This window comes from Balaenoptera borealis, assembly GCF_965194805.1.
Source record: "Balaenoptera borealis genome assembly, chromosome: 10".
NCBI lineage: Eukaryota > Metazoa > Chordata > Mammalia > Artiodactyla > Balaenopteridae > Balaenoptera > Balaenoptera borealis.
In genome coordinates, this window is record NC_138874.1 from 117,089,011 (window position 1) to 117,116,723 (window position 27,713).

Consider the following 27,713-nt stretch of genomic DNA (forward strand, 5'->3'; position numbering starts at 1 on the left):
CGTAGGTCTGCCTGCTGCAGACGCGAAGGTATAAAACGGGAAGGACTTTCAAGTTCTCGACGCCGGATGGTCAACTTGAAATGCGAGCCTTCCCATGTGTAAGCTGCGCTCCCCCGAAGAGCCCACCGGCAGGTGCCCCGCCGCCCGCTCCGCAGAAGCCCGCGCTCGCGCATCACGACACTCCGGGCTTCGGCACACATGTCCCCTTTGTCCGGAACGCTCCACCTCTGTGTGTGTCACCGACTGCCCGACAGAGGAAGTCGCGGGCGGCGGGCCAGCACTGCGGCTCCGGGCGGACCGCTGGAGTCTGGATGAGTGCCGCGTGCGCAGGCGCACCAGACGCATCACGCGCCCCGCGACTGCGCGCCTTCCGCGCGGCTTGGCGCCTGCGGGCCTCCGTAAGGCTGGGCATCTCCATAGCGACCGCGTGGGGCCGGCACCTTCCACTGTTGGGGTGCAGCACTCGGCGCCCGGGGCGTGCGGGCGTGTGGGTGGGCTGGCGGCCGCCGAGGGTGAGGTGGGGCTGCGGGCCCGGGGTCGGGGTCGGGGGCACCTCGAGAGAGGCTGGGGCACCGGGTGATGGGGGACGAGGGGCGAGGGGCGGGCCGGGAGCGGGGGCGCATCCCGAGAGGCTGGGGGCACCGCGGGCTTGCGGGGCGCGGAGCTGCGGGGCCCCGAGGGCGGCCGGGCGCGGTGGAGAAACCGGGGAGGGCGCCGGGACCCGGAGCCGCCTCCCCGACCCCACGGAGCCCGCCCCGCCCGCTTTTAGGCCCTGTGGTTTGGCTCTCGGTTCTGAGGCCTTCTCCCTGTTCAGAGGTTTGCGGGAGGTTGAAGCCTCTCTCCCCCTGATTCACAGAAAAGGACCCCAGGGGAGGCCCAGGGCCTCCAGGGAGCGCAGGCCGTCTGCGGTGGGTTCGCCCCCCACTCGTTAATTGCTTGACCTTTGGGCAGTTCCTCGCGTTCCCCACCCCTAAAATGGAGGGAGGTAGACGCACACACGTTTCCCAGGTGTTGGCTGTCGAGAGTTTTGTATCAATGTGCGAAGGCTTCTGAGCCCTGAAACATTCCAGTGTTGGTTGTTATTGCCGGATAAATTGGGAATTAAACACGGACGTGTGCCTCACCGAATGAGGTTCTGGTGAAATACAGTTCTTAAACTTTGTGTCGAGCAAAACTATTGTTGAACAAGTAAAATTCAATGTTCTCGTTTGACCGGTCCCCCCCCCCCCCCCCGCCTAATTTGGTTGCTAGCCAGACCCATTGCTGATCGCTGAGTCAAAGCGGTAATCTGAGCTGTCAGGATTCCCCGTGGAGTGGAACACTAATGGAAATGCCACAGAACCGAGGGGCAAATAAGAAAGTGCGAACTTAGGAGCTCCACTGCATTTAGGGAAGGGATACATTAGCTTGTGCGCTTTGAAATCTTCTGACTTGTTTTCATCCCTAAAATAGCCATTGCATTTTCCAGGAATTAAAAGTTAAATCTTGGGACTCCATGGTGCAAAGGGAGGAGCAGAACATTTTAATCTGAACCTTCTTGCAGTCCAGTTTGTTTTACAAAAGTCAAGTTTATGATACTGATTATTAGAAACACTGGCTTTGTAAGCCAGCACAAATCTGCCATGAGCTAGCCAGTGAGAGTGTGCCCGTGTACCTAGGTGTTGGCTGTATCTCCTCTCCCTGTCTGCAGGTGACTCCAGACCTGGGAGGATGAGCGGTGGTCCCCGGTGACGGATGGAGGGAAGCAGCTCCTGCAAGGTTCCCTGCGGCGCTGGTCAGGCTAGGAGCAAGCCTGCATCCCCCTCCAGAGACGCTCACGAGGGTGTCAAGGCGGTCATCCTCTCTTCTTCAGCAGTTTTAGACTTGAGTCAAAGTGGTCTTCACCATTTAGGAGAGATCTTTAAAGTTCTCAACCTCAGAGTGAGTGGGGCGCCTCTGGGGCATGGTACGTATGTGCCACATAGACGTGATTGAAGGCTCTTCTTACCTGCAGTTTTCTTTTAGAGAGAAATTCGAGAATGAGATAGAGGAGGGTTAACTTGGGGTTTTGTGCACTGCTCTGATGTCCTCTGATGTCACAGATGATGAAGACTCTGATGTCCTCTCCTGGGTTGGGGGGGGGAGAACTTGCCAAAAACACCCTTGGTCTCTTAATCAAAACACAACACCCCTAAAATAAGTGCAGTAAAAACTGTCACCCATAGCTTTGCAGATGTCACAGGCTTGACTCTACCTGGTGCCTGGTGCCTTCACCAGGTCCGGCCCTTGCCTGCTTGAGATCTAGTGGGTCTGTCTCCTCCCGCGATTTCTAGAACAAGGTTCCATCACACAGCCTTGAGGGGCGACGGTCAGGGGCCCTCACCAGCAGTTCTCTCACTGCCCAGCAGTCACGCAATTTCCTTAAGCCTCATTTTGTCCTCACCTGGAAGATGGGAATGAGAATCTATTTATGGGTTATTAGGAGAATTAAATGATAAGCATATAAGGCACAGTGTCCTCAACATGGTACACACACCCACGTATTGCACTGTTACCCTGTTGATTGACGGTTTTGAGTGCTTTTACAAAAGCCGTGTACGTAGATTTTAAGTAGCTGCTTAGTTTGTTAACCCCAGTTGTGTTACACACCCTGTTTTTCCCATCAGGCAAGCACTGGTCTTGCGGTCTCTTTCCTTAGCACTGACCTCCATGAGTGATTACTGGGTCATTACTGGTAATGCACCACTTTTACTGAAGCAAACGCTCTCAGCTCTGAACAAGGAACCCAACAGTGTCATGCATAAAGAAAGAAGGAGGAAATTCCAGAGCCTTCTTCAGGCTTAATGAAGAAACTTTATAACTATTTATGCTTCTCAGAAAACGGAGACGTCAATATACATTTTACTACCATGGCAACAAATCACTGAGTGAGGTGACCACTCAGAGTCGTGGACTTTTAGGGGTTACGGGTGCACTTTGCAGCCATCGCAACGCTCTCTAGAGCCACCATCATCACCTCCAGAGACCCTTATGATCAGGGAACACAGACCCCCATCTTCACACGGCCTCACAGAACCGAGGAGGGAGGATGGGCTCGTGCGATGCACTCAAACCGGCCCCTATGGGGCGAAGGCGAATGCTAGCTTGTCTCTCTGAGATTTCCCTTTCTGGTGTTTACCAGGATCTGCGGCTTCAGCGCTGAGCCCGAGAGAGCAAGAGCCTAAAGCTGACCTGGCGGCCGGGCCAAGAGTGGCCCGGCGCGAAGGCGTCCACACGCTGTGTCCGGTCGCCACTCACTCCCCAGAGGCTGCACCCGCCGCCAGCAGGGAGCGATGGTGCCGCGCCTTAGCTGCTTAGGGATTGTGTTTTCAGCATGTTTGTGGAGTGTGGTTTCTAGCCAGTGTTTCTCACGTTTCCGCCATAAACTTGAAGGGACTTGGAAGGTGGTGTTGGCAGCAGAGCCGGGAGTGGAGAAGCTGGTGGGGAAGGAGCAGAGCCTGCTGGCGCCGCGCGCCGTGCTCCGTGGGCTTTCACAGAGCAACGCAGCCGTGCTGGCTCGTGCTTACCTGCGCTCCTGTGTGCCAGGCGCTGCTCGCTTGCTGCACCTGGTACAGGCCAGGCCGCTGGAGCACAGAGAGGTTCGGGAACTTGCTTTAGGTCACACAGCTCATAGGTTTTCAAAACCTAGATTTGAACCCAGGCAGCCTGGCTTCCAGGCCAGTGCCCTTAACGTCTACACTCTGCTGCCCTGGTAAATAGAGACGCAGAAATACATACGTGTGTATAGTACATGTGATCATGTAAATCTATGCAACGTGTATCAACAGCATTAGAGAAGGGATTTCTGTGTCACCCACAATCCTGCCACACTGTGACTGTAAAATCGTACTTGTACGTATCGCGGGGCGAGGGTCAGTGTGCGTGTGCTTTGTCCTCTCCCCTTCCCTACTGTCCTGTCTTATTTATGATCCGACCTAAGGGCCCACTGGGTGATGTATCAGACTTCCTGACCTGATGGTTACTGGCTGTTTTTGTGCGGCCATTGCTACCACAGAGGATGCCAGAGCTAACTCAGTGTGTGTGTCCTTTAGTTTCCTTTTCAGTGTCTCCTTGCATGAGAACCAAGGCCCGGACGTGGCTCCCACCCTCGTTCTCTGGGCAGCGTGGGCCCGGGAGGGAGAATAGGATTCAGACACACTTGGGGATGAAGTTAGATGTTAAAGGATAGTTGATGGGAGAGGTGTGATGTGCACAGTGGTGGCGTCTGAACTGCCAGCCGGGCGAGACGCCGCGTCTCCAGGCCGGGAAGCCACTCTAGCAGCTGCGCGGTGAGGCCTGGCCTCGTTTTTCTGACGCTTGTGTCTCCCGTTTAAACGACTTAAGGATAAATGTTATGGGTTTTCTTTTAACTTGGTATGTATGATTGCAGTCACTAGTGGAAATGCTTTGAGGATGTGTCATGTTTTAAAATTTAGTTGGTTGACAAAAACATTCTTTTTTTTCTCCCCCTGGAAGCAATTGCACCTTCAGCAAAACGCCCCCTGCACGATTCCTAAAGACTTCTTTCAGTGACTGCCAAACCTCACCTGGCTGGACCTCTGCTCTAGTAGGATCACAGCGCTTCCTTCTGGGATCGGCTGTCACAAGTGAGTTGCATGTTCCTTTTCCCAGGTTAGGAGGTCATCATCATCTCCTTAAAATGCCCGAGGGCCTGTTCTTTGGCTGCCTAGCCACACCCCACCCCACTGAATGTCGACTTTGGAGCAGAAGCGTGTAATGGGGTTTCCAAAGCCGGCTCGGAGGTGCGGTGGCTGCAGGTACCAAATGCACCTGTATGGTTATAGTTTAGGACACGTAGCACCGCAGAGCACGTTGGCACCACAGCGCCTCTGCTGGATGGTCCACGCGGCTTTTGCAGCCGGTTCCGTCTCTGACTCCCTCACGTGAAGCTGCCTGAAGGGTCAGAAATACTGTCCGTGAATTAAACCAGCGGCTTTGCTCCCAAGGGCCCGTGCGTAACTGCACTGGTTCCTGGTAAATAATGAGTCATTCTTCCTTTTTGGGAAAATCGGAAACCCCAAAGCAAGCTCTGTGCCATCCAGCCACATTCCTGCCACTCCGATGCCGGGCGTCTCCTAGTACTCCCACTTCTAGAACTGGGGCCAAGCTGCTACCCCCTTCACCCGCCCCTCCCAGCAGCCCCAGGTCAGCCGGCACCCCCCAGTCCTGGAGCCACGTGCAGCGTGAGGCCACTGCGCTCTCCTGGCCCCTGTGCCTCAGTGCCCAGTGCTTCCATGCCAGCTTCTTAACCCTTAGGAAACCTCACGACGTGAATTTCAGACACACCTTTAACATTAGTGCATGCTGGGCAGAGGGAAAAGCACGTGCAAGGGCCATGAGGTGGCCGTGTCCTTGGGGACGGGAGGGGCGGCAGGGAGGCCGTGTGGTGGAACAGAGGAGGGAAGGGGCAGGAGGTGCCTGCAGAGGCAGTCGACCAGAGCTGGTAGGCGCGATCGCTAGTTTGACTTTCATCACGAAAGAGACAGGAAGTCACAGATGGTTTGAAGGGAGGGACGGGGCTTTAAGATCACTCTGAAAGGAGGAGTGAGCGTGCCGCCGCGTGGCCAGTTAGGCCGCTGCAGCCGTCCACGCAGGAGAGCCGGGGGACTCAGGTGGGATGGACGGCGTGGGAGGAACAGAGGGGTCCAAGGGTGACCCCCTTCCTGCTAGAGTCATTGCAGCCCCCGTGAAATGGCAGAGTAGAGGCGCAGAGGCCCTTCACTTGCCTGAACTACTGCTCACTGGCTTTAAAAGTATGTTTAAAGAAGTGAGTATTTTATCCATGTAACAGTAAGAGAAAATCCCCGTGCGCCATCCGTGCCTTTACAGGCTCAGCAGGGAAGCAGCTAGTTTCTGTTGACAAGCGGGTGTCTCTGGCAGGGTGGGGACACCCCCGGAGCTCCCGGGCCTTCCTGGACCCACTGGGTCGGCCCCTGGTTGCCTAGAGCAGTGTCCGCAGCTCCAGCCAGCGCGTCCGCCAGCGGCAGTGTGACAGGCAGCTGTGCCTTCTCTGCTTCCACCTGGTCCCCGCCGGCGTGACCTGGGCGGCCCCAGGCGTCTCTGAGTGTGTGTCAGGGAGGCTTGGGGAGGCTCCGCTCTTCCCGGGGTCCTGGGCTGATGTGTCGAGGGCAGTTTCATGCTTCTGGTCCATGGCTGTCTTAGCAAAATGGCACTCAGTTCTGGAGAGTAATTGCTCCTCAAAGGATAAAAATAAACTAGGGCTTGTGCTCATAAGCACTATTCTTTATTCTAAAATAAATACGTGGTCTCAAGTTTTGGAATTCTTTGATTTTGCCAGTCAAAGCCAGCTGCTTAATGTTGTCTAAGATATAATTTTGCATGTGATTTATAACCAGTTATATCATTAAAATTAGATCAGCTTGCTAAAGAGCTGAAACATTCATTAGAAATTTTAAGTAATTATGGGCTTATTGAAAGCCTTAAGCTTTCCAGAAAGCCTAATTAAAACAATGCCAGTGTTCCTGTTCTCCCCCACTCAGTGTCTTAGATGTGTAAGCTTGCTAGCAGGGAGAGAAGGTTTAAAAAGGTACATCAGTATATATGCTTAGGCAAGCAACTCCAGTCCAGTACATAAATGTGTGGCGTTCAGTTGAAAGTCAGTGAAATGAAATAATCAGTGGTTAACTGATAGTATTTGTGAATTTATCACTTAAAAGTGTGCACAAGAATATTTTAATGTATTATTATATAAGGTGGAAAAATCCCCTGTACACTTTCAGGTTCATAGTTGGCTAACATGCCCCCCCCAAAACAAACAAACAAATAGACAAACAAGTGGGCTGGAACATCCTTGGCTTTGAGAAAGGTGTGTTGGAAGGTCCAGGGTACGTGGCGGCCTGCACATCCTGTAGAAGAATCTTAGAAAAGCAAACGCTGTCCTCCTTGGCTATTTTTGTATTAGCAAAATTAAAAGCGGAGTAAACCAAAACCAGTAAGTTGAAGTAACAATGTTTAACTAATTTGCCTTTGTGTTTACCAAGGAAAGTTTAATTCCCCAAGTTTACTTTTTAAAAACTTTAAATAATAGGAAAATCCAAGACAGTAAAAGGAAAGAGAATTGTCTAATCCTCAGGTAATCCGATTTTCCTTTGGGGCTGCCAGTCAAAAAGTTAAACTTAGTTTAGATGAATACTTACTAGAGCTCTCAATTCTGTGTCTGTGAAACTGTATTTTCTCCTTTCACATCTTGGGGACTCTGGTCAGTGTGATGTTGAATTTTAATTTTTTCACCTTCCACGGAAAATGAGACGTGAGACCGCCCCTCCCTCTGGCCGGAGCATCATTTGCTGATGGGGTCTGCAGGGGGCTGTCTGTCTGAGGAACGTTTTTTGGGAAAGGAAAGCTGAGGATGTGGGTACAGGCTGGCCTGAATTCCAGGCCACTCTGCTCCGCACTGGTCTCCCAGGGCTGGCGGGGCATGGAGCGCGCGCCCAGCGATAGAGAAGGCAGGCGGGGCTTCTCTGTCCCCCCCGGGGCTGTGAGGTCCTCCCCCGTGAGACTGCGGCTGTGTCTGCTGCAGGGCAGGTGTGCGGGGCGCCAGACTGTCCCTGGCGATTAAATAGTGCCTCGGCCCCAAGGATTCCTCAGTCTCTCCGTGAAGCCTGGGTGGAGCAGGGGAGGGGACGGGCGTCCTGCCTCTGCCTGGACGCCCAGGAGAAAGGGCCATCACACCCTTCGGCTGAAACACTGAATGAGCCAGGGCATTTGAAGTCTTTTTACACCAGATTTTAGCTGGTGATCCCTGAAAGCAACCGAGAAAGAGAAAATGATCATTAATAACGATGGAGCCCTGATGAAATGTGGAGAAACAAAAGCAGCCGAACAAAAGGGGCAAGATAGAGCTTAATGTGAACTATTTATCGTCCATCGTCATTCAATTAGTAAATTTTCATTGGACATCTTCTACCTATCTATGATATGCCTTTTGCTAAACCTTGTAAGGGATATTAATAGCTATTAAGTGACAGAAGAGATCCCTGGTCAAATACTGGGAGAAACACCCCTTCACCATGTTTCCTGGCTTTCAGACTTCAAAGAGGCCTTAGTGTGCGAATTATTCATCTCTAAGCAGAGCGGATACTCTGTCTCCCGGACATCTTTCCGTGACTGTTCTCAGCCAGGGCGATCGTGCCGCAGTGGACATGGGCATCATCTGGAGACCTTGTGGTTGTCACAGCCTGGGGAGGGGGCATCTGGTGGGGTGAGGCCAGGATGCCGCTAAACACCCACCGGGCTCGGGACGGTCCCCCCAGCAAAGAACTGCCTGGTCCCGAGCGTCCGCGGTGCTGAGGCCGAGAGCCTGACCAGATGCTGAGACGTGGAGTCTATTTGCTGGTGGGGACAGAGCGTGGGGTGAACGTGTGCACGTCTGCGTTGAAGCTGCCCCCTTAAAGAGAAGACAGATGAAGAAATTTGATGGTCATTTGATTTTCTGCTTTTTAAATTACATATTTTTTGTTTTGTTTTAAAGGCATTTGAAAACTTTGCTTTTAGAAAGAAATCCTATCAAAATGTTACCTGTGGAGCTGGGTAAGTGCTAAAACAACAAAATAAAAGGTGGTTTTAAATGCGGCCTTCTGCAGTTACCAGACCTGTAATGGAAATACAGGCCCGACCCAGCAGGGAAGGCCAGCCGATGCTTTAAATCCCTTCTACACCATCCTTCTGGCCCCTGAGATAACACGGATCCCATCGCCAGAGCTATACACCTTATACACGTTATAACGTGTATAAAGCTCTACACGTTACTGCTATAAGGTGTGTCCTATATGTGAACACAGTGTACGAACAATGCAAACGCGGAGCCCTGTACCTGACGCTCAAGGAAGATCAGCATCAGGCCCTTGTGGCCCCAGGTGTGCTCCTGAGTCCACCTGCCCCCCTTCCCCCGGCCGGCGTGATTTTTGTTCATCCTTCACTGCTTTCCTTGAAAGCTTTACCACTTACTATCCCTACACAATACATGTGTAAAGGGCCTTCCTTTCAAACGTTTTCTAAGTTGCATCATCCCTTGTGTATTCTTGGTGACCTGGCGTCTGGGGGCTCAGCACGATGTCTTTCAGGTTTGTCCATGTGGATGTGGACAGCTGTCGTGTGTTCATTTCTGTTCGTTCTCCAGTGAACGGTTAGCTCCATTGCCTCCTTCCTGCCTTTTGTGCTGCTGTTTTCGTGAATTTTGCTTTTATATGTGTCGTGGATCTAGCAGACACTCTTTAAACTGTCTTATTTATGTTCTCTCACATGGTCGCCCTTCTGGAGCTCTTCGTTTCTTCTTGAGGTTTCGTGCTTCCATCTGGGATGACTGTGTTGGCCTGAAGATCTGTCTTTTGTGTTATACTGAGTCTTATTGTAATGAATTATTTCAGGATTTTAAAAGGTCATCTTTATTTTCCCTTCATTTTTGAAGGTGGTTTTAGCAGACTGTATAGGCTCCTAGACTTTAGGCATCGTGACTGCTTTAGAAATACCTTTATTGTCTTGTGGACTCCATCGTCTGTCAAAAAGTCAGCAGTCTTACTGGTTTTCCCTTAGAAGTAATACATCTTTTTTCTCTTGCTGCTTTAAAATTTTTCTCTTTTTGTTTAATTTTCAGCAGTTTGTTTTTGTTTTTATAAATTTATTTACTTATTACTTATTTTTGGCTGCGTTGGGTCTTCATTGCTGCACATGGGCTTTCTCTAGTTGTGGCGAGCGGGGGCTGCTCTTCATTGTGGTACAGTGGCTTCTCTTGTTGTGGAACGTGGGCTCTAGGCATGTGGGCTTCAGTAGTTGTGGCACGTGGGCTTAGTTGCTCCGTGGCATGTGGGATCTTCCAGGACCAGGACTCAAACCCGTGTCCCCTGCATTAGCAGGCGGATTCCTAACCACTGCGCCACCAGGGAAGTCCCCATTTACTGTTTTTGTGTTTTGCCGTTTTGCTTGACTTTAAAAACTATCTTTGCTTGCATTCACCCTCCTTCTGTTTGGTGTCACGATGGGTCCAGTTTGTCTCTGGCTCTAAGTCGATTGTCCACAAGCAAATTGGACAAATATGTTCATTTCTAGTCACTCCTTAGGATTTTTTAAAGCATATCTTTGCCCATTTTGTGAACTGTTTTTCTTTAAAAACACTGATCCCCAGCGTGTAGTGGTCAGGACTTCGCCGTCCTGGACTCGCGTGTGCCGCACCTGGTGCAGACACCGCGTGTCCTGCTCGGCCGCCCTCGGGGGTCCCTTGGGAGGAGACCTAGGCCTGGGGTCTCATGAGGCAGTTGCAGTCATGCCAGCACATGACATCCAGGTGTTCACCTGGTTCACCTGTTCAGATTCCACACTCTCCTAAGAATATGAGAGAAAAGTTTTCGCTTCAGGAAACAGAGTTGTAAACCACTGACACTGAACATATTTTTTAGAATTTAATATTGTGTAATTAAAACCCATTGTCTTTCAACCCCAATTGTAGTTTCTGTATGTATTCATACAAAGAGGGCTATATTGGTTCAAGTATAATAGATACATAATCGACTAGAAAAAAAGGTAGAAAATAGCTAAATAAATTAGGCTGAAAGGCTGAAAATGAGTTCACTCTGTACAAGAAGGTAACTTGGACAGGACAAGGCTGTTTCAATGTGTTTAAGAACACAAGGGGCTGCTGGGTCTGGAGACCCCGCCCCAGGGCTGAGGCCAGGCTTGGTGGGCGAGCCCCGCACCCTCACACCCTCACACGCTCAGCCCAGCTCCAGGCCCAGGCCACCTGGCTGTCAGCACATCTGGGTCCCTGCACGTCACGGGAAAGGAGGCCTTGTGAGGCCAGGTGACACCTGTCTGTGGGAAGCTGTGGCCCTAACGCCCGATGAGGGATCTGGCATAAATTGTGGATGAATACGTTGTGGGCCAGTTTTCTCTCACATAACTTTCCTAGAGATCAAAGTGTTTAAAAGTCAGCAAAAGCATTGCAGTAAAAATTACAGGTGTGTGGGCTGAACATCAATTAGAAGCAGATACCAGAAGGTCTGGACGGGGCAAATATCTTCATTTATATGGATTTACGTGCAGTGTGAGGGCCTGGGGCACAGGGGCCACCCCCCACCCAGCCTTCTGCGCAGGGAGTGGGCTCCAGGCTTGCACGCGCCTCGGGCGCGGAGGTGCAGTCTACTAAAGCGGCCTTTTATTCGCTGTCGGTTTCCCCAGTTAAAAAGAGGACCGTGAGTGAGCTGCCCCATCCACTGTTGGATTTATCCAAAGAACGTGTGCCTGACAAAGAAGCCATTCATTCTCAGGAGGCAAAGGGAACCGTGTTAACAGAAAAGGCAGGCTTTTTCCCACCTGTGGAAAACCTAGACCCGCGTGAGCGCAGAAGGTCCACCGAGCCTCCGGAGGACTGGCCGAGCGAGGAGGAGATCAGGCGCTTTTGGAAGCTGAGGCAGGAGATCGTGGGGAGCGAGCCCGCGGAGGTTCCTGAGAGCCAGCGCCTGCCGGTGGAGCTGCCCCCGGCCCTCAAGGCGGTGCTGCGCGACAAGGAGACGCGGCGACCCCGCCCGAGGCCCGTCTTCAGGTAGAAGTTGAAAGCAAAGGTGTACTCCCTTGATCTCTGCACGGCTGTAATATCATTTTGTGATTCTCTGTTAAGACATCAGGTGGACGTGTGTCCACGTCGCCATCGTTTGTTACACAGCAGATGCCAGGCCTGGTTTAGGTTAAAGTTACCCAGAAAACAGGCTCAGAGGAAGAGGTTACACGAGAGAAAAACTCAAATCCTGTGTGTGAGTGTGTGGTGTGCACACGTGTGTGGATGTGTGAATATGCAGAGAGAACGTGACCCAGTGACGTTGGGGAAGACGGCTCATACGTCGGCAAGGGCGGTGACGTCACGTCCAGGGCACAGACCATGGTTAGTGGCCACTCTGGTCTGTGGCCCTGTGGACGGCGTGAACACGCGCCCCGCGTGTTTGTGGTAAAAGTCTGTGGCGGGACAGTGAGGAAGGGCCCGTCCGAGAAGGCTGCCCTTGGGCACTACTGGAAAACAGAGTAAAGAGCTTTGATCCACGTGAAAGGTGTGCACGTGGCTACTGCACTGTTGTTTCACCTGTTCTGTAGGTTTGAAAATTTTTCAGAGTAAAACCTTGTTCAAGTGTGATTACCTGGCCATAGCCCTGGGAGGGCTGGAGGCAGGCAGGGCAGGTCTCCCCAGCCCACAGACCCCCGGAACCAAGTCGGTACCTCGTCCAAGTCAGCGCGAGCCTTTTCCCGGCATGGCGTGGTTTCACCGGTCCCAGGTGTAGGTCCAGCCGTGGCCCGGCCTGGGGCGCGGGGAGGAGGCCCCGACGGCCGACCCGCCTACGTCGTGGATCCTGGGGGTGGCGGCGGTCCGCGACCGTCGGGGCCTCTCCGTGCAGCCAGCCCGCGGCCCTGCACTCACCCTCGGGGCCGTCACGGGGTTCATTGCGGTGCTCGGCTGACGACCTGGTATCATCGTAGGACGAGGACGCCCTCCTTCAAGAGCGTCCTGCCCGAGCTGGCCCCACGGCAGCAGGCCCTGGGCCGCACCGGCCTGCCGGAAGGGAGCCGGGGCCTGGCCCTCCGGGAGCTGCGGGAGAAGCAGGCCCAGCTGGAGCAGCGCAGGAGGTGAGGTGGGGGCAGGGGGGCGGCCCTGGCCTCGCCTGGCCGCTGTCCTGCTGCTCCTCGCGGGGCGTGTGGCCGGGCCGGGCGCAGGCCCGCGCATTCGCCGCCCCTTCGGCCCTGGTCCCTCCTCTGGTTCCTTGCTCTTCCTTTACCCGTCCTCTCCTGTCAATCACCCGGCTTACAGGTCTTGTTTAAGGAAAGTGGCTTAAAAATAACGTGCCCGTCTGGCGGGTGCGCTCCTGCCTCTGCCCCACGGGGCTGCTGCTGGCTCGGTCGGCCTCGGCGGGGGGCCAGCTCGGGCCCTGTCCTCACTGTCTCCTCTGTCCCCTCTGTCCTCCAGCCCCGCCAACTGCCTGTCTCCACCGTGCTCTGGGCCCGTGAGGCCGGCTGGCGTGGACGGCGCCCTCCACCTTCTGGTTGGGTTTGGCCAGGGCGGGCTCCGGCGGGAGGTCAGAGAGAAGCGGGGAGGGAGGGCAGGGGCCCTCTGCCCCGCCCGCCGCTCCCGTTCCTGGGTGCCAGCGGCCCCTCGGTCCCTCACCCCAGGGCCCCGGGGTGGCCGCAGCCCGTCCTCCTAGCAGGGCCCCTGCTCCGCCTTGTGAATAAACCCTCCTGAAATCACCCGCCTGAGTGTTTTCTCTCAGGGCCCCGCGGATGCAGACGGTTCGCAGAACACGTGTTCTAATGGGCCAGCGTGGTGGTCCCGACACCAGACGTGCTTTTCAAGTCGGGTTTCATGTCCTTCAGGGAGAGGCTGGGTGACAGTAGGCCCTCAGACCTGGTCAGGGCGCACGGTGTCCCTGCCCTGGGGCTGGCATCCTGACGGCAGGGGCGCAGCCAACCGACAGCGAGGCTCAGATGTGACTGCATGGCCTGGGCCCCCGGGGCCGTGGTGGTCGCGGGCCACGCCCCAGAGTCTCCCCAGAGCGTCCCCCTGCGGGCGTCCAGGCCCCTCTCTGTGCGTCCCGGCGGCCCTCTGCCCTGCGCCCAGGCAGGTCCCGCTGCTGCCCGGCTGTGGAGGCTCAGCACCGGCCCCCCCCGCCTTGCTAAGCACCTCTGTCTCCGAGGCTCAGCTGCCCCCGCAGCCGCCGTCCTCACCAGGCGCCCGCCGTCCTGGCTCGGGTGGGCGCCTGGCTGGGGACCTCGGGAGGCCGGGCGGGACGTGCCCCTCCCCCCAGGTCGGGCTCCCCAGTGCCCAGGGTGCCGCCCGCCTTCGCTGAGGGCGGCTCTTGAATCAAAGGGCGAGCAACAGCTCTCTCCCTGGTTTCTGTGCCGGGGGCCCCGAGACCACGTTCGGTGGCCTCCTTGGCAACAGCGTGGGGACCCCGTCCAGTGGCTTAGTCTCCGCACAGCCCCGTGGAGCACGTCACACTTCCTGGCTACCTGTGCTCCTGCGGCTCCTGAGAACGCTGCCCTGTACCTCTTCAGGGACCTTCCAGCCCGTTTCCCAAGAGGTGGCAGAGACAACGCCAGGTCCCCTGCGCCCAGGAGCACCGCCCCTGACGTCGCATAGTGACAGTTCCATGCGGGAGCACCGGCTTGGGTTGGGGGCTCGGGAAGCAGCCTCGCGGGCGAGGCGGGCTCTGCAGGGGTGCAGAGGGGGTGCCTGGCCCTCCCTCGGGCCTGGAGCCGGGGGAGCACGTAGCCAGATTCTGCCGGCACCGAGATCCTGCCTCATCGTGGAGATAGGACAGAGGCCCTCGCAGGGCAGCGGCCAGAGCCCAGGAGGGCCCAGCTGCGGTGACCCTGGGGACCAAAGGGCCCCCGACGCAGGCAGCGGGAGAGGCCAGGGCAAGTCTGGGATGGTGGCCAGGGTCTGGGCCCACGATGGAGGGCTCTGCTGAGAGGGGAGACCGAGGGCCAGATGTGCAGGTGGGATGGGAGGGCACTGAGCGTGGGAATCCGTGGAAGATCCAGGAGTGGGGTCAGACAGGCAGGTGGAAACCCAGGCTGGAGAGGCAGCGTCCAGAAGCAGAGCGCGTGGCGGGTGAAGCCCTGGCCCCGTCCCGCCCCCGTCGCCGTCGCCGCAGCCCGGGCAGGGGTGGGTTCTGTTCAGCTCAGAGGCTACCCAGTGTTGCGGTGCCTCTGTGCCCGCGTGGGCAGCGAGTCCCCTGGGCGTTGCTGTGGGCGGTTCGCGGTGCAGCGGGCGAGACGCAGCCAACAGCACAGTGACGCCGCGGGTGACGGGGCTGGAGAGACAGGGCTCACGCTCCTAGGTGAGGCTCGGGCGTCTGAGAGGAAGTGGACCGGTCAGCATCCCCGGGCCACGTGCAGACCAGTGAATGCCTGAAGCCTTTGCTGCGGAGCTCGTGGCCGTGGCCCCGACCGGGCCTTCCCTGAAAAGTGTCCTGGTGCCTCACTGGGCAGGGGCGGGGCGGGGCCTGGCTTGTCCCCGCCCAGGGAGCTCTGCCCAGACGTGCGTTTCAGAGCCCCCAGGATGCCCGTGTGTCCGGCCACGGGGCCAGGAGTGAAGGGCTTTTGTGTGAAGCTTTAAAAGTGACAGTAGAAATCCTTGTAGGGACCTTCCTGGCGGTCCAGTGGTAAAGACTCACCTTCCAGTGCTGGGGGTGCGGGTTCGATCCCTGGTCGGGGAGCTAAGATCCCACATGCCTCGCGGCCAAAACACCAAAACATAAAACAGAAGCGATATTGTAACAAATTCAGTAAAGACTTTAAAAATGGTCTTTTTTTAGACCACATCAAAAAAAATTAAAAAAAAAAAAAAGAAATCTTTGTAAGCTGCGCACAAAGCTGCCTTTAACAACATTCGTGTTCCGCTGTGTCCTCCAGAGACAAGCGAGCACTGCAGGAGTGGAGGGAGCTGGCCCAGAGGATGAAGAGGAGGAGGGAGGGCTCAGCCACCTCCCAACCCCACGGAGGAACCTGGTACGTCTGGGGAGGGCAGCCCGTTCAGCCCCGAGGGGTGGCGCGGCTGCCGGAGTCCGGGTTCACAGGTGAAGGAGGCTGCCTGCTCCGCAAAGCCTGACCGCTCGCCGGCCTCTGTCACTCAGCCAGCAGTGACCTCCCTGCCGAAAGCAGGCCAGCAGTGGGCCTCCCAGCGCCCCGCACTGGCCCGGGCCCGTCCTCCCTGTCCCCCGGCCTCCCCCAGCCGCCCTTCTGCAGCCCCGGTGCCACTCCCGGCCTCCCGGGAGCTTCCCTGTGGCACTCAGACCCCGTCCCCCACCAGCCGCCCCGCACTCCTCCTGCGTGGGCTTCAGGCCGGCCGGCCTCGTGGGGGGAGCGTCGCTGCCCCTCGCCCTCCTCTGGGGGAGCTGCGCGCGCGCCGTCCTGGGGACGCCCCTGACCACCTTGCTCCCGGTCCAGGGACAGGCTGTGTGTCCTCGCCTGGAGGGCCGTCCCGAGGCCTGTCCGGTCCTCTCTGTGCCCGAGCTCCCCGAGGCGGCTCTGTCCCGGCGTCCAGGCCTCTCCTCCGGGCAAACTGGTGCACCTTCTCCCCCCTCCCCCCTCCAGGGTTGTATTTAAGCATCGTTATGACCGTGGTGGCTGTCGCACGGGGAGCTGCTGCAGGTCACTCGTGCTTAAATATGCGTAACATATGATCAAACGTACCATCTTGACCGTCGTTAAATGTACAGTTCAGAGGCATTTAGGACATTCCCACTGTGTAACCATCACCACATCTGTCTCCAGAACTTTCTCATCTTCCCAAACGGAAACTCTGTCCCTGTTAACCACCAAGTCCTCACCCCCCTCCCCCGGCCCCGCCCTCTACTTTCTGTCTGTGTATTTGGCTCCTGTAGGGACCTCCTGTGAGTGGAATCACACGGCATTTGTCCCTTTGTGACTGGCTCATTTCACCGAGCATAGCATCTTCAAGGTTCATCTGTATCGTAGCCTGTGTCGAAACGTCCTTCCTTTTTAAGGCTGAATGATAGTCCATCGTGTGGATGGGCACATTTTGCTCCTCCGTCCGTCCATCCACAAATGCGTGAGTTGCTTCTGCCACGTGGCTGTGGTGCCCATGGGCATGGCGTTACCAGCGCAAACTGTCTTTTGTATGTTGGTCACTCCAGCTAGAAACGACTTCTGTGATACTGTGCAAGAAGCAGCTTATCCCGTTGTGTGTGTTTTGAATATTACAGAGAAAGGTGGTCACTATGTTTTACAGCATGGACATTGACGAATGTCTGTATAACCTGGAGTAGCACAACACCCCCTAAGTTAGATAGGAAATTTAGAAGCTCCGAAACTCACAGCAGGAAATATTTACTTCATAAAACTTAACTATTTTATATGGCCTAAAATACTATAATTAAAGTCAAAAGATAGGGGGAAATATTTGTGACATATGTTTGTAACAAAAGATTAATATCTAAAATGTAAAGAAAAACCACAAGTAGATTTTTTAAATTAAAGAATGCAGTAGAGAAACGGGCAAAGGGTAGGACAGGCAGTTCACAGGTGAGGAAGCCCCAGTGGCGGTAAATTCAGAAAAGAAGCGCGGCTGCTCGGAGCTCCGGGTGTAAACAGCGCTCGGGAAGCGGCGGGCAGAGCGGAGGCCTCGGGCAGCAGGCTCCCGGCCACTGCTGCTGCCAGGGCGCCAGCTGCTTGCAAAATGTCTAGTAAAGTTAAAAATACTGATTTCTTGGAAGACGTCTGGTGCCCCGCCTCGCAGAAATGAAGCGGTCGGATCGCAGGCCTGTCCGTACACAGACGTGGGCTTGTGGATTTCGGCATCACCTGCGTGCCCACCGCAGCCTCTGTCCCCCGGCCGCGCCAGGCCCTCCCGTGTTCCGGCTGCACCCATGCGCTCTGTGGGGTCGCCCACGTCCTGCCCCCCGAGCCTGAAAGGAGGAAGGGAAGGGAAGATGCCTCCCGCGTGGGCAGGGGGCCTGAGCCTCCTGACTCATCACCCACTTTTTAAAAAGCCTTGCATTTTCATTTTTCACGATGCTCTAAACCTGGCAGCTGTGCCAGTGACCTCTGAATCCATTTTATTGGCCTGAAGAATATCCCTCGTCTGCTTGACACTCAACATATAAAACTCGGGGTCAAGAGACTTCCCTGGCCGTCCAGTGATTTAGACTCTGCACCTCCAGTGTAGGGGGCCCGGGTTCTATCCCTGGTCAGGGAATTAAGGTCCCACGTGCCACAGAGCACAGCCAAAAAGTAAAAAAAAAAAAAAAAAAACCAAAAAACAAACAACTCGGGGTCGAGCCACGCTCACAGCCACGAACACGGCCCCGTCCTCCTTGCCTGCTCCTCGGGGTGCAAGGTCCTTCCTCCTCTGTACTTTGTGATAACAGTACAATACGGCTGGGCTTTCAGTCCAAATCATATATTTTTTAATGGTTTTAAAGATAAAATTAAATGTCTGCCTTTAAGAAGTACACCTAGTGGCTTCAGCACTAGCTCTTCTCCCTGTGTTGGGGAACCCCGGTTAATGACAGGCTGCCAGCTCCCAGGCGGGCGCCAGCTCCCAGGCTGCCAGCAGATAGTGTCAGTTCTGCTGCGTCTGCAGCCTGGCAGCATCGCGGGGGGAGAAGAGCAGAGGGAAGGTCCGACGTGGTCCCTGCCCCCCTCCCCCGCCCACCCGCCCCCCTCCATCCTCCCTCCTCCCTCCTCCCTCCTCCCTCCCAGCCTTCCCTGGCGCTAGTTCCTACTAAGAGTCAAACAGGTGCTGGGGTGGAGCTGACGACGCAGGCGGACAGGTCCTGCCCTGGTAACCCGCTTAGAGGTGACCTGGCAGATAAGCCCTGCACTGATCCCCCCTCGCCTCCCCCGGACCCGCCCCCCAGCCTCTCCCCAGCCCCGCACTCGCCCTGTCCCTACAGCAGCTGTGCTGCCCTGACCCACACACAGACGTACAAGCACAGGTCTAAAGCTTCCTGAGGAGGGCAGGCTCGGTCTGGTTCTCAGACTGGTCCATTCGGGGGTGGGGGCAGCAGCGGGCAGCACTGGTCGAGGGCCCTGGTGTGTTTCCACTCACGTCCTTGTTACATGGGCGCACAGCCCCCAGTTTCTGGCGCTGAAGGCAGAATCGTACCAGGGCCCCGGGGCAGGACAAGGCTGCCACGGGATGGCTGGGGTGGGGCGTGGCAGAGGTCACAGGTTCTCAGGAAGCCCCGGGCACCCCAGCAGAGCAGTGAGGACATACCCCCGGCAGCAGGGTGTCGGGCACCCTCGGCAGCACGGGGCCTGGCGTGGGAGCCCAGGGCGGTGGGCCTCTGGGTGGGAGCCGAGGAGGTCAGGGCGCAGGAGGGCTCCAACCAGACATCCAGTCGTGGCCCAAGGAGGGAGGAGGGGAAAGGAAGGTTCTGGAAAGGCAAACCTGGTAGATAGAGAACAGGGAAAGGGGAATTGGGCGGGAGACGGAGGAAGGCCACTTTGAGGAGGTGGATGAGCAAATCCAGATGAGACACACCAGGTCCAGGTGACCAGAAATCCAGGTGTGACTTCCGCAGGCCCTAGAAATGAGGAATTTGCTAGCATTTGTAGCGCTATTTAAACATATTTTGTGTAATGCTGCAACCTAGAAGTTTTAAGGAATTTGTTGTTTTCAAAATAAATTGAGGTGGCCTGTGAATTCTTATGGAGAGTTTCCAGAACCACGACAGAACTACCCTGTCTTCCTCTGCCCCTGGACACGGCCCCTCCGCCCAGTAAAACCCGTGGCAGCTGCTGGGGAGAGAAAGCATCCTGCAGGAGGTGCTGGACGGTAGCCCTCTGGAGCTCGCAGGGTCCCTGAGAGCATCGGAGCTTGCCTGGCCTTGGGCGCCGGGCATGGGGGTAGGGGGCTAGTTAGCGGGACACACCTAAGCTCCAGCTGTGCCCACATGCGTGCAGGAGGCCCTCCTTCTCACTCGGAGTCGCAGCGGTCTTTCTGTAGCAGAAAAGCCAGCACTGAGTTACTTCTTGCACGTTTTCAGTTTGTTGGTGTCAGTTTGTTGTGTCATTCAGGTTTTCCGACAGCGAGGCTTTTTCTGCTTTCCCCACTTTATTAGTCAGGTGTGAGCCCTCGTGTGTTAGCTTGACTTAGTGATTTAACACAGGGCTGTACGAGAGGCGCGGGGCCCCTGGAGAGTGTGTTTCTGTCTGTTGCGCTGGCACCCCCGGGCCGCTGAGCAGCCGTCCACCTGCCCCGTGTCCTGCGCTCTGGCCTCACCCTGCACCGCCGGTCAGCCCAGGCCAAGGGTCGGGGACCCCAGCGTGTGGGGCACGAGTGTGCTGCACCCGAAGCCGTCTTGGTGTTAGCGGCTGTGTATTCCCGGATTCCTGAAACCGTCTCGCTGCGTTTCCAGGTGGCGTCCAAGATTCCCTTTGCCACTGACCTGATAGGTAATGAGAAAATACCGATGCATTTGCCTGGGAAACTGAAACAAAGCAAAGAGAAATCATTGCAATCAAGTCAGGAAATGAGGTTGGTACCGGGTCTGATTCTGTTCTGCTGGACGCGGTGCCCTCCGACCTCCCCCTGCAGATGCATCTCTTCCGCGCCCCCCACCTCACCCCCGGCATGCCCTGGGCCCCTCCTGCAGGTCCAGGTACACTCAGGGCCAAAGAGCGGGAGAGCCGCAATGCCGCCACTTTTCAGCTCTCACTCCCGCCGCGTCCACTCAACCCCTAGAACGCCGCCCCCCGGGACAGCGGCTGCTCAGGGTCCTGGCGAGCCCTCGTCCTCCTGTGCTGACACTGCCCTGACGCCGGGCGCTGTGCCCTCAGCCTCCTGCCGACCCAGCGTCCGCCCCGGGAATGACCGAGGGGGCTCCGCGCTGCCCTCCCCGCCTTCCCGCCGCCCCCGTCTGCACCAGGCCCACCGCGGGGAGGCACCTCCACGGGCTCAGAGGCCAGAGCTGAAGTGAACTGGGGGGCTCGGGGTGGGGGGACCCGCCTGCCCTGGGCCCTGGCACTGCTCCCACCACGGGCACCAGCTCTGGTTTGAGGGCCTGGGGGAAGGTCATCATGCTGTGACCTGTGGATGGCAGAGGGCTCATTCCTCCCTCACCCCTGGAAATCGGGGAAGCATCACAGGTCTGCGCCTGCGGCTAACCCAGCCACGTGGGTTGACGTGAAATGGAGACGGAGGAGACACCTTCCTGCCCCGCCCAGCGTGTAGTCAGCCCACCCCCCGTCCTCCCCGCGAGCACCCAGGCCTCCGCGTGTCCCCGTCAGCTGCCCCCGCTGCCCGCGGGCACTCGCCCTCACGGCCGCAGGAACACCTGCCTGCCCTCCCAGCACCCAGGCCCCAGCCCGTGGGCCTGTTCCGAGCCGCGTGTCTCACCCCGGCGCCGTGGCCCGGAGCCCCCCTCCCGGCTCTGCTGCCCGAGGGCCAGCAGCATCCACCACCACCCACCGAGGGCTCTGACACTGTTGTCCCCTCTCTTGGGGCCCACAGGGGTGAGGGGGAGGGAAGGAACACGGGCAGGGGCTGGGGCGCTTCGTAGAGACCCCACCCTGCTCAGACTCTGCCCCTCTTCTCAGACCCTTTTCCTTCCCAGCCCTGAGGAATTCACCTGCCTTCAGAGGAACCTTTATTCTCTCCAGATCTGTCATTGACGGGAGTAACCTCATTCTTGGACACCCCAAACCCTACCTCTTAGGGCTTCTGAACAGCTGTGTCTCATCGCACTGCTTCAGATTAGAGACTCCAAAGTCTGTTTGGTGTTGGGAACAACTCTGTGCTCACAGATTTCATAACCTATATGAAATGAGTCAATTCTTTGAAAGACACCATCAGCCAAAAGCCACAGGAGAAGAAACAGACAATGTGAATAGACTGATACATATTAGTGGAATTGAATCAATAATAAGTTTTCCAGTGGGTTCACTGGTGAAGTCTTCCGAACATTTAAGGAAGAAATTGTATCAACTCCCTTCCAGCGGACAGAAGCAGAAGAAATACTTTGTAACTCATTCTATGAAGCCAGCATCGCCCCAGTACCAAAAGCAAGGGCATTACATGAAAGGAAAACTACAAACCAGTCTCTCTCATGAACAAAGATGCAAAAACCCTCAACAAAATACGAGCAAGTCAAATCCAACAACGTATAAAAAGAATTACGAACGACCAAGTGGAATGTATCCCAGACATGCAAGGCTGGTTCAGCATCTGAAAGTCAGTTTACATGATGCATCACATCCACAGGCTAAAGAAGAAAAATCATATGATTGTATCAGTAGATGCAAAAAAAAAAAAAGCATTTGACAAAATCGAACACCCATTCATGATAAAAAAAACTCTCAGCAAATTGGGAATGGAGGGGAGCTTCCTCATCTTGTTAAAGGACATCCACAGAGACTCTACACTAACATCATCCTTAATGGTGAGAAACTAGACGCTTTCACCCAAAGTCAGTAACAAGGCAGGGGTGTCCCCTCTCACTGTTTCTCCTCAGCATCTTTGTTCTTAGGTGGCATGATTGTCTGTGTACAATATCCCAAAGAATTGACCCCAAAAGTTCCTGGAACTAGTAAACAATTATAACAAGGTTGCAGGATACAAGGTTAATATATAAAAGTCCATTGCTTACCATATACCAGCAATGAACAAGTGGAATTTAAGATTAAAAACACAATACCACTTATATTAGCACCCAAAAAATGGTGCTAGGTATAAATCTAATAAAATGTGCACAAAATCTATATGAGGAAAACTACAAAACTCTGATGAAGGAAACTAAAGAAGAATAAATAAATGGAGAGATGGTCCATGTTCATGGATAGGAAGACTCAGTATTGTCAAGATGTCAGTTCTTCCCAACTTGATCCATAGATTCAACTTAATCCCAGTCAAAATCCCAGCAAGTTATTTTGTGGATATTGACAAACTGATTCTAAAGTTTATGTGGAGAGGCAAAAGACCCAAAATAGCCAACACAAGTCAGAAGAACAAAGAGGACTGACACTACTCAACTTCAAGACTTTCTATAGGGACTTCCCTGGTGGCGCAGTGGTTAAGACTCCGCACTCCCAATGCAGGGGACACGGGTTCAAGCCCTGGTCCGGGAAGATCCCACATGCCGCGGAGCAACTAAGCCCACATGCCACAACTACTGAGCCCGCGCTCTAGAGCCCACGACCCACAAATACTGAAGCCCGCGTGCTGCAACTGCTAAAGCCCGTGCACCTAGAGCCTGTGCTACGCAACAGGAGAAGCCACCGCAATGAGAAACCCGTGCACTACACGAAGAGTAGCCCCCGCTCGCCACAACTAGAGAAAGCCCACTTGCAGCAACGAAAACCCAATGCAGCCAAAAATAAATAAATAAAATAAAATAAATAAAATAAAAAGACTTTCTATAAAGTTACAGTTATCAAGACAGTGTGGTGCTGGTGAAAGAAGAGACGAATATATCAATGGAACAGAAGAGAGAGCCCAGAAATGGACCCACACAAATACAGTCAACTGATCTTTGACACACGAGCAAAGGTAATAAAACGGAGCAAAGAGAGTGTTTTCAACAGCTGGTGCTGGGCCACCCGGACATCCACATGCAGAAAAATGAATCTAGACACAGACCTTATACCCTTCACAAATATTAACTAGAAGTGGATCACTCTTACCAGCCTGTGTACATTGAATATGTACAGTTTTTGTACATAAATTATACCTCAATAAAGCTGTAAAAAATGGGTCACAGACCTAAATGTAAAATGCAAAAATATAAAGCTCCTAGAAGACAACATAGGAGAAAACCTAGATGACCTTGAGTTGGTGACGCCTTTTTACATAGAACATCAAGGGATGAAAGAAAAAATTGGTAAGTGGACTTCACTGAAATTTAAAAATTCTGTTCTGTGCAGGACACTGTCAAGAATAAGACAGGAGGAAATATTTGCAAAAGACATATCTGATAAAGCACTGTTGTCCAAAATATGCAAAGAACTCTTAAAAACTCAACAATAAGAAAGCAAACAACCCAATTAAATAATGGGCCACAGATCTGAACAGACACCTTGCCAGAGAAGATACATAGATGTTAAATATGCTTATGAAAAAATGCTGAACAAAATACTTCATTAGGAAATGCAAATTAAAGCAACAAGGAGCTGGCACGGCACACCTGTTAGAGTGGCTGTAACGCAGACACCGCCAACACCAGGTGCCCGTGAGACTGAGAAGCAGGGACTCTCGTTCGCCACCGGCGGGAACGCAGAACAGTGCAGCCACCTTGGAGACAGTGCGACGGTTTCTTACAAAATTAAGTGTACTCTTAGCATACAGTCCAGCAGTGGTGCTCCTTAGTATTTACCCACGGGAGTTGAAAACTCATGTCCGCACAGAAACCTGCACACAAATGTTTATAGCAGCTTCATTCATAACTGCCAAAACTTGGAAGCAACCAAGATGTCCTTCCGTAGGTGAATGGATTGATAAACTGTGGTCCATCCAGACAATGGAATATTATTCAGCGTACAAAGAAGTGAGCTAAGAGGCCATGAAAGACAGGGAGAAACTTTAAATGCTCATTACAAAGTGAAAGAAGCATTCTATGAGGCTTCTGAAAACGCTGCCTACTGAATGATTCCAACTCTATGACATTCTGGGAGAGGCAGAACTATGGAGACAGTAAAGAGACCAGGGATTGCCAGGGGTTGGGGGGAGGGAGGGATGAACAGGCGGAGCACAGAGGGTGCTTAGGGCAGTGAAACGGCTCTGTATGACACTGTGAGGACGGAGACGTGTCATTACACATTTGTGCAAACCCACGGAATGTACAACACTAGGAGTGAACCCTAAGGCCAACTGTGGGCTTGGGTGGTGATGTGTCAGCCTGGGCTCATCAGTTGTAGCAAATGTCCCCTCTGGCGGGGGGTGAAAACTACAGCAATAAAGTCCCGTGTGAAGTGTGGGTGCCCGAGAGCCACGCACACGGTTCACAAGACAGTCTCGGCAGCGTGTGATGCAACACCGGTGGGAGAAGGTGGGCCCCTCGGCCAGGAGCTCGCATCAGGTCGGAAGGCCAGGATGTCTGCATCCGGTGAGAGGGCCAGCTGATGCCCGGCAGGCTCTCCCTCCAGGTGCGCGTGGCCCCTTTTCTCGTGGGTTAATGTCCAGTCCGCCCTGCGGCCCCCCCAGACAACAGGAGAGGAGCAAAGTGATGCAGCTCCTCAGCACAAAGGAAAGGGAGAGGAGAGGCCAGCTCCTCCCATAATCACGAACAGAGCACGGGCCGCCCGCTAGAGGCCACGTTTCCCAACACCCCTTGCAGCGTACGCGACGGCCTGTGATTACGGTCTGGCCAACAGGACGAGAACAGACATAGACGTGTGCATGAACTTCCTGAGCTTGTCCTCCCCTCCCCGTGCTGGAATGCACAGGCGATGGTGGGAGCTGGGGCAGCCATCCCAGACCCTGAGGTTGAGAGTGTGGAGTGAGGGGCAGAGTAACGTCCCCACGCTGACAGCGGCCCTCAGATAAACCGCCACACCTGGTTCAGCCTCCCCGTCTGGCCTTTGTTCCAGCCGCTGAGCCTGTAACCTAACCATTCACAGGCCAGCTTGGTTCTGGAGGAAGAAAGCCACCTGCTGGTGTGACACGAGGGCCTCTGAGAAGGAGGCTGGCAGGAAGCGAGATGGCTGGTTCCATGGGGCCCACAGACTCAGGACTGGAGAGGCTGAGGGTGGAAGGTCCGCAGTGCCCTCACCACCCTGCTCAGCTCCCCTGCCCACCCAGCAGGACGCGCGGGGGCTGGACCCTCAGAAGTTGAGCAAGGAGGAGCCCCGCGGAAGGCAGGCGGCATGCGATGCCTTCCTGAGCGCGAGAGCCGTGAGGATCAGGCCGGGCGCCTGCTCTCCCCCGTTGAGAGCGGGAAGGGGCCTCCGAAGAAAACTGGCGGAGACAAGTACCCTCAGAACCCTGGCTCGTGGGCCCCCCTGCCCCCGTCCTGCTGACCAGCAGGGCCGCGGCCCAGTGGGTACGGCGTTTCAGTGCCTACTCCTTGAGTGGGTGGGAGCCGGGACACTGGGCGCTCGAGGGAGGGACCAAAACGGCCAACTGGAAACGTGCAGACGAATTGAAGTCCTCTGGGCAGTGATGGAAACAAGCTGTTACAAAGGTGGGCACTCAGGTAGCTGAGAACTCGGAGTTAAGTGAAAAATACAGCCAAAATCCCTAAAAATTAAAAAGCCTAAATCAACAGATGAGGTCGAGCAAATCCCCCAGGAAGTAAAACAAAGACAAAAGGAGGGATGGAAAGCAGAGATGAGTCAGACCCTAGGGTCGACCGGAGAGGCCTGACCTCCGAGATGCTCTAGAAACTCACGGGGAACCCAGGGAGCTTCAGGCTGTTTCCAGGCTGCCAGGCGGCCGCGGGCCCAGACCATCCCAAACAGGCTCCGAGGTCCTGGAGCCCCCAGGGAGGGACAGGGCACGTGCAGAGGCTGGGCCAGGCGCCGCGCGGGGACTCGGGGATGTCCCTTCCCTTCCCTCTGGAGCTGGAAGAGCGGGCGTGTCCTCCCAAGACGGGGAAGAGACCCCGGAGGAGGAGCCCAGCCCGAGGGTCTGCAGGGGGGCCAGGCGGGTCCAGGGCCTGATCCCCAGCTCAGGGGAGGATATTGAGGACTTGTACTGCTTGGACGACCCCAGGACAGGATGGGCGTGGAGAGCTAAGTGGATGTTTTTAAAGGAGCAGTCAGCTCACAGAGAGTACACATCTCTGCAGGAAGGAAACCGGAAGCAGTGGCTACTCAGCGGGCCAGCAGCAGAGGCTTCCCTGGGCCTCACGACACAGGCTCTGATGTCAGTTTAACCCAAGATTGTGGCAGGTCTATCTTGGGGGACGAGGCGGTGTAGGGGTCTCAGGCGTGCCTGGGCTGGAGGTGGGGATCCAGGTTATGCCCCAGGGAGACAGAGCTGAGGGGGCGGCGAGGGGAGGGAGGGGAGTGCGGAGGACACGGCCCCCTGGGGGGATGGGGAGGAAGGGAGGCCCCTGCGCAGAGACACACCTGCCCTCGGACTGGCGGGAGGGCCCACTCCTTTCGCTCAGGCCACCTGGTCCCCCTCGTTCTCCGTCTCACCGTTTTCTGGCCCAGCTGATGGATCGGGGTGAGAAGAGGGGGTGAGGCGCGCTGGGGGGGCTCCCCCTCGGGAGGGCGGCTCTGGGCCCAGGCGACAGGTACCGCCCGGCGCCCGGCGCCATCCCCACCTGACCCCTTCCTTTCTCCCCAAGGCCAGGAGGCTGCAGGATGAGGCAATGGAACTAAAACCGAGGTCGACCTTGAACAGAAGCCATCAATGTACAGCTCCCCCGGAAGCCTTTCGCTTGGCCCGACTTTGTCACAGCCTCAGAATATATTTTTTAACACGAAGTATTAAGAACCTGAAAAAGTTTGCAGATACTAATGACAGAGTATCACTGGTACACCTGGAAAACAGGCCGGCGGCTCGCTGCCTTCCCAGGGTCACCCCTGTGTGGGGCGTGAGGTTTACGGGTCCCCATCTGTGCTGCCTATTCTGAGGCTGCAGGAGGTCTGAGCTGCATTAAGAGGAGAATACGGTGACCACCGCGTGGCGTCCGTTTCCAGCCCGTCAGGCTGCAGAACGTGGTGTCGGCACCTGTGCCCCCTGACCCTGCTCACAGCGGGGATCAAGCTTTCACGACTGACTGCGGTGGGGTCCGAGGTCCCGTGGGACCGTCTTTGCTGGGGAGGCAGGAGTGCCCTCCTCCCGCCCCGGGGGTGCCGCTCCCCATCCCTGGGCGCTGCCCCTCCCCTGGCCCTGCAGCACCGCCAGGCCCCGTCCCAGGCCCCCGGGCTCTCACCCAGAGTCGGCCCGACTTGGTCTCTTGTGCCGAACGTCTGATTAGATGTGAAATAAGGGCCTGATCTTGAAAAGATCTTTGATTCGATTTCTTTAACAGATGTAGAATAATTCAGATTTTCTATTTCTTTTTGTGTCAACTTCTTTGGTAGACATGTTTTTCAATGAGTTTTTCCATTTCATTCAAGTTGTCAGGTTTATCAGCATAAACTTCTTCATAATATCCTCATATTTTCTCAGTCACTTAGGACCTGTAACAATGTTCCCTTTCTCATTACTGATGTTGTTCCGTTTTCCTTAATCTTGCTAGGGATTCATCAATTTTGTTAATCTT

The 27,713-nt window shown here is 55.3% G+C and overlaps 1 protein-coding gene and 1 long non-coding RNA gene across 10 annotated transcripts; one reads left to right on the forward strand and one right to left on the reverse strand.

Annotated features, from left to right (window-relative positions):
• The first annotated feature begins 41 nt into the window (after positions 1 to 41).
• LRRC27 (leucine rich repeat containing 27) lies at positions 42 to 26,945 on the forward strand. Of its 9 annotated transcripts, XM_082406707.1 has the most exons (7): positions 397 to 517; positions 1,691 to 1,822; positions 4,495 to 4,625; positions 8,531 to 8,589; positions 11,230 to 11,593; positions 12,517 to 12,663; positions 13,001 to 13,278. In XM_082406707.1, exons 4-7 carry the CDS (start codon positions 8,571 to 8,573, stop codon positions 13,233 to 13,235), a joined length of 765 nt encoding a protein of 254 aa, XP_082262833.1. In that variant the 5' UTR covers positions 397 to 517; positions 1,691 to 1,822; positions 4,495 to 4,625; positions 8,531 to 8,570; the 3' UTR covers positions 13,236 to 13,278. The 9 variants fall into 9 exon arrangements, with proteins under 9 accessions (XP_082262830.1, XP_082262829.1, XP_082262831.1 ...); XM_082406704.1 differs by lacking the exons at positions 1,691 to 1,822; positions 8,531 to 8,589; positions 13,001 to 13,278 and adding exons at positions 15,448 to 15,543; positions 26,790 to 26,945 and having other exon boundaries at positions 42 to 517; XM_082406703.1 differs by lacking the exons at positions 1,691 to 1,822; positions 8,531 to 8,589; positions 13,001 to 13,278 and adding exons at positions 15,448 to 15,543; positions 19,920 to 20,031 and having other exon boundaries at positions 42 to 517.
• Positions 16,966 to 27,071, reverse strand: LOC309635447. The gene is made up of 3 exons (XR_014248842.1): positions 26,985 to 27,071; positions 18,440 to 19,991; positions 16,966 to 18,039 (listed from the first exon to the last, which is right to left on the reverse strand). It is a non-coding gene; the product is annotated as an uncharacterized lncRNA (long non-coding RNA).
• Between the last annotated feature and the right edge of the window lie 642 nt (positions 27,072 to 27,713).

What these genes read in the sequence shown, in the direction of transcription:
- LRRC27 (XM_082406700.1), top strand. Translation starts at nt 81, where the DNA reads ATGCGAGCCTTCCCATGTGTAAGCTGCGCTCCCCCGAAGAGCCCACCG. An exon ending in TGGCGGCCGCCGAGGGTGAG is followed by an intron (nt 518 to 4,494) that starts GTGGGGCTGCGG and finishes TCCCCCTGGAAG; the next exon opens with CAATTGCACCTTCAGCAAAA. An exon ending in TCTGGGATCGGCTGTCACAA is followed by an intron (nt 4,626 to 11,229) that starts GTGAGTTGCATG and finishes CGGTTTCCCCAG; the next exon opens with TTAAAAAGAGGACCGTGAGT.